At 45.7% G+C, this 6068-nt stretch overlaps 1 protein-coding gene across 1 annotated transcript in view; it reads right to left on the bottom strand.

The window, feature by feature from the left end:
- Window positions 1–3138, bottom strand: part of PHACTR1 (phosphatase and actin regulator 1) — a 56622-nt gene extending 53484 nt beyond the window's left edge. Inside the window, exon 1 of the mRNA XM_010138377.1 lies at window positions 3013–3138. Coding sequence (XP_010136679.1) covers window positions 3013–3073 — 61 coding nt within the window. The 5' untranslated portion in view covers window positions 3074–3138. The remainder of the gene's footprint in view (window positions 1–3012) is intronic.
- Window positions 3139–6068: the final 2930 nt, after the last annotated feature.

Below are 6068 nucleotides of genomic sequence, written 5' to 3'. Positions count from 1 at the left end.
TGGACCCGCTCTGTGCTCTGTGCTTGCTCTGTTCTCCCTTTGATAAACACACACCTTTAACACGTGCCTGGGACAGCAGCTGCTGGTGCCTCAGTTACCCGGTGTCACAGGAGAGTGCGACTGCTTCTTATGCAGAGCACCTGCTTTTCTTGAATGAAAGGCAGTGACTGTTCATTAACTCAGTGCAGGACGAAATGTGACCCTAGCTATGAGCAGAAAAAACACATGCATGATAAAACCGGTGACGTTTGTTTTTTGGAGCGATGTCCGCAGATTTTCAGTGAAGTGGGATGCCTATGGCAACACGCTGACCACCTCAGAATCTTACTGTCTTAAGGGCACTTTGTACTTCTCAAGGTATGTTCAGCACGATTTCAGAAGATAGCATTCAGATGACTCACTGAAGGGTTTGGTTTTTTTATAGAAAACATTGAGACAAAATTTGGATTTACTTTTTGTCATAATAACAGCTGTCTGTACTAACAGCATATCCTCTTCTAGTGGTACCTCTGAATAGCTCCAACTTTTATTTAGACTCTAAAACTTGTCCTTGGATTTGACTAAAATCATCAGACATGACACAGAAATCCACACCCCAAATCAGATCTCGCTTAAAGAGCTACACAGGGAGCAGCTTTAGTGCAGCAAACAGATCAAAGATGCAGATAAAATAATTTGTAGAGTGAAGAATATCTTAGTGTGAATTAATCCTGGATCACAGACATGCTTGACAATCAGATATAAAAGGCAAACGACTTTTTATTTTTGAAGTACGAGAAGCTGTTCTGGTTAGCTGACATACAAATGAAAAGAACCCTGGTAATACTTGGATGAATCGATTAGCCTTCAGGAACGGGCTGTGAGTGTAAAGTTAGTTTTGCACAGCAAAACACGTCATCTTTTCTTCTCACACTTGCTAAATCCTTTGCTGCGTTTTCGCAGAGTGACTTTCCCTAAACGCATGAGCTTTGATGATGCTGGCTGAGCGTGAATCAGCTGGATCTGGATGGCACCAGAGAGAGCAGCTTGACCTCTGCGGCAGCAGGAGCACATGAAGGCTGCTCTTCTGCTACTCGTGAGGCTTCGCACACCAGTCACTGAAGAAACGGGATCGCAGAGGAAGCTCTCTGATGCAAAGGACTCTACCCAGACACTTTGATTCACCTTAGAACGTGAAAGTAGCAGCATGGGGTGAAGGTCCAGGTAAACGCACAGGTGATACATTCAAGACACGTGTCTCCTAGGCATGGTTTGTACTCCTGAACTCACCTACCATTTCCGCTTTCAGGCACTTTTCAAAAACGGCCTGGTGAGAAGCACCCCCAGCGCATCACGCTGAATGACACAGACCAGTCCTTTTGTTGCTCTTTATGTCAGGGTTCTGCCTACCTTCGCTCTGAACACCTTGGACTGGGGAACTTGGGTATCTGACAAGTGCCACACTCACACGCTCCTTCCATAGACAAATGTCTATGGAAGTCAAAATGATGAGGAGAGTTTGAAATCCTGCGTTATTGTCCACTTTGGGTTGTCTCCTTCAGTACTTGCCGGTTCTCAGGTAAGATTGTCCAAGCAAGCATTCTTGATGGCAAAGACTAGGAAGGGCAGAGAAAAATCGTTATCTCCTTCTCTGCCACGGCCCCCATGGGTGAGGGAAAGGAAAACTGAGTGTTCTTGCATGTGGTCAAGACTTGCTCCTGGGGCTGTTTCCTAGTCTTGGTGGCTCCTTAACTTCAGTCTCTAAGGAGACGCCCGTTTTTGTGGGATCCCATGGAGTTTGAGACAGGCTGACATATGGATGTCCTCCCTGGATGCTTCCGTGGGAACTCAAAACCTTTCAACATAACCTTGAAGAACTACTGTACCATCATCTCTGAAGTAAGCAATCAGTACACACTCCTTCAGAAAATCTTACGACAGGCAGTCTCATCTACGCTCAGATAAAGGAAGAGGTATCAAAATACCACAGGTAGTTTAATTATTGACCAGCACCCCCCACCCCCAGCACAGGAGGCAATTCAAAAGACAGATGCAGTTACATCTTCACGTGCAAATCCAAGTTGTTTATCTATGCATAGGAGCAATGGTACAGCAAAAGGCGAGTTCTTCTACAGGCGGTGGGGCGTTCCGAGCGGCTGGTGGAAGCTGTATGTTTAACCTCTCAGCACTGCCTGCCCACAAACTAACAGACACAGATGATCACAAACTAGAGCATTACGTGATGAACGGAGAAAGCTGCAACACTTTGGTAGCAATGTGGACGGCAGGGTCAGGCTGCACTGGCAAGATTTTTCCCGGGGATGCCTTTAGGGGTGTGCAGGGATGGGTCAGAAAGCAGCTATGTGTGGGATGAAGGAATGAAGGAGGTCACACCCTAGACAGAGGTGTGACCGCAGGCTGACTCCTGAGCTGGCCAGGTCGCTGAACAGGGAGCTACACCCTAGCCTAAACAAATGCAGCAGAACCTACTTCTAATATCTGTGAAAGCTGATAACTCCTGTTGACTTCCAACAGGTTTTGCACTAGTATTGTTGAAGACTTTTAGACTTTGAATCAATGAGGCTTTGAAGTACATGCATAAGTTCTGCTGAAACTGAGAGGCAACTTTGGCACGTCTTTACAATTTGCTGAATTCATTCCCTTAGGTATTGACAAGGGAAGGAGCAAAACAAATAAAACATAAAGCTGTGGTTAAAGATTGACACACGCACGTAATAGATGTCAAATCTGTCATGCATTACCCATGTTAAAAAAATGGTGTTTGTAAAACAACCACGTTCTGCAAAAACGATACATTACCAACTCAACAAATTAATTACTCTGAACAAGGAATTATTATCGTTGTTATTATTATTATTATTATTATGTCTCCTGAGCTGCTTCAAGGGAATGTGCACTGTTCTGGGCTTGTGAGGATCCAAAACCTTTAAACGTTGCCCTTTTCCACAGTAGTTATTCCCAGATTAGATTACGAGATGTCAATTTAATGCTGTGAAAAAGAAGACCACTTACCTTTATCAAAAATTTCTTTCAGCACTCCTCGTTTTATAAGCTCCTCTCTGCTTTGCCTCATTGATATTTTTCTTTCCAAAGCTGCAAGCAAAGGAGAAGGAGCAATATAAATAGAACAGAAGGGAAATGATTGTCTTAAAAGGCCCTGTGCCTTTTAAGGCACGTAGAAAATGCTTTTTCTCCTCTCCTAGTCAGTGGCAAATTAACATCTCCAAATAAAGGCTACTGGCAGTCCAGAGAATCTGGCTGCTGCTGTAGTGAGGCCGTTGTTGACAGCAGTGGCTATAGACGGATCGATTCGAGGCCATGTCCACACTCCTGCGGCTTCATTTCGACACACGACCCAAGTGTTTCTGTGGAGAGTCAGAGACAGGCAACTAGTGCACAAGCCGGAGAGGGGAAGGTAAGAAAGGAGGCAAGGCAAAGGATCAGGCCAGTGCCAGATGTGGCCATGGACTATTCCCAGGGCCCAGAAGAGGACTGGCGCCTCTGCTGCGCCGAAGACATGGCTCGTTTGCCACTAATTCCAGTGAGAGCAGAGCAAGGCATTTGGGATAGCGCAAAAAACCAAACCAAAACAAAAAAGGGCTGTTTAATGGAGCCTTCTCCTCCATGGAAGGGTGTTTTCCCCCAGAAAAGGCATAAATGAGGGAAACTGCATGAAAGCCACTGCAATTTACACCAGGTCTGAACAGCCTGAGTCCTCTGTTGCCTGCCTGGAGACCGTGGTCACCGGACCAGCAACACAGCGGATAGAAATTTAATGTTTGTTCAGTTCAGCAGTAATTAAAACTATGTCCAATTAACCAAAACACCACAAAAGACAAGCATTCAGGCAGAGAGCTGAGCGCCAGCAAGCAAGGGGCACAAGAAGTGATGTGCGGGAGCGGCTGCGACTGCGCGCGCTCTGCGAGAAACAAGCCTGTGCCTGCCAAAAAGAGAGGCACGGTCAAGGGCGCATCGCTCCGGCCATATGCTCCCCTACCAGACCCAGCACAGATGCACGCACACACAAATGAGCCGGGACTTAGCATCTCCGGTCTGCCCAAGGCAGATTTAAAGCAAAAGAGGCTTCAAAACCCTCTCTCCATCCCTGGACGCAGGAGGGTGTAGCCTTTCCCGGCACTGCTGCATGTTGGCTTTCCCTGCAGGGGCACGTACGCCTGGTGAATCAGTGCTGCTTGTTCTGCGACACTGTGCTCAGTGTAACCGATTCGCTGTCACATCCTTACAGCTTAGTATGAACAAGGCCAGCTCTGCTTCACTCTTTTCCAGAGGATAAATTTAGGCTTTCCCCATTTTAAAACCCATTTTTGAATGTGTATTCTTCAGGACAAAGATTTAAATGATTTACACCGTTTAAAGCTTTTTCTTCTTCCTCCTTAAGAATAGGTGCCCTCAGCCCCTCCAAAACCAGCCAAAACAAGCTACAGCTAACTCCTGAGCTTGCTCCCACCAAAGAAATCGTTAAAACCCTGACTGACTTTGAAGAGCAATTTGGCAGCATCCAAGACCTTTCCAATAGGTCTGAGAAAGTGCGATTTTCTCTTTGTGTAAGCAGCGAACAGCATCCAGTCTTGCCTGAGCTTGTTCTTCAGTGGCAAATCCAGCGGCGTGGAACCGCAGCAAAGCAGCAGTTTCTGCACACAGCTGCTCTCAAAAGAGACACGGGCGACTACTGCCAGTTCTGTACGTCACCGTCAAGAGTTAAGTAACAGATCCACATTCTACGCACAAATTCACTGGCACTCACCCGGGTACACCGTCTCCCCCTCCTGCCTGGTCAACCGCTGGCTACGCAACCGAGCAGCACCGCTACCGGCCTCAGGGCGAGGAAGCGCCACCACGTTGTTAAGGTGGGGCTGAGAAACAAGGTAATTTCGTGGATTGGAGTTAAGGCGAGTTAAGGAGACTGAGCGCTAAACGGGGCGAGCAGGACATGCTGAAGAAGCGCAGGAGCACCTCTCCCACAGCAGCTGCTAGGGAGGACTCCAAGTCTTCTCCAAGTCACAACTTATTGCAGGCTGGCAGAATTTCGAAGACAGAATATGTATTTTTGAAGACTCTGCATACACAGGCTTTTCAGATCCTCCCTTTTAGTCGTAATCTGCTTCTGCTCAAGAACGAAGAAAACCCACAACCCCCCAGTTTGAAGCTCAGACTGAAACAATTTTTTCAGTTTCTAAATCCTTTCTAAGTAGGTACAGGACTTAAAGTATTAATTATTTTCCTGCTAAGCCAGTTTAATTAATAAGATATTTAGAGGAAGGGCATGCTGGGCTAAGAGCAGCACCGAATGATAATAACAGATGCTGCACTAACACCATGGAACATGCTGCCTTCCTTTGATACAAATCTTCCTCCTAAGCAAGTCTCGTACATTTATTAAGTGCATCAACTGTTACGCCACTGCTGGATCAGATGGAAAAAAATCCCGAGCCTTAGATGCAGAACTCATTAGCATCTAACAGCCTGAACAATGCAACGTTTTACTCGGGCTGCATTTCTCTGGCAAAGATTGTCAGTTCTTTTACCAAGGATTTTCTTTTCAAGTAGAAAGCTGATACAAAATAAATTCATTCACTCTCCACTGAGAAGGGATCCATTCACAGCAGAGGATAAATAAAAACTGCTGAATTAATCCTGGATTCATGAGAACCTTGCAAATTCTGTGATGGGGGAAAATTTAATATAATTAATATTTAACAAAAGATGTATTACTTCATTGGTGGTTAACCTCATTTTTTTTCATTTGTACAATCTTCCGGGAGATTAGAAACAAGCATTAAGCCCTCTTTATATGGGGTCTACTTGTGCCAGAAACTGGTTATCTTGACAAATTCATCCATCCTCCAAGTCACTAATTTACAGAAATGGGCGTATGTGTATTTTATGGTGTAAGCGCACAGATTTTGCCAGCGTTCTCTGTGGTGCGCTGCTTCCTTTAAGCTCTGATGAAGAGCAGTGGGAAATGTTTTTATTGGTGTTTCTGAGCTGGTGTTTTTGAACTCGTCCCTCAGGAGCAGCACCCCTCCGCTCCTCCAGCAGAGCTTTTC

Source organism: Buceros rhinoceros, unplaced genomic scaffold (assembly GCF_000710305.1).
Source record: "Buceros rhinoceros silvestris isolate BGI_N320 unplaced genomic scaffold, ASM71030v1 scaffold7976, whole genome shotgun sequence".
Classification (NCBI taxonomy): Eukaryota; Metazoa; Chordata; class Aves; order Bucerotiformes; family Bucerotidae; genus Buceros; species Buceros rhinoceros.
Note: the sequence above shows the minus strand (reverse complement) of the source record. Positions and strands in the feature narration are given on the sequence as shown.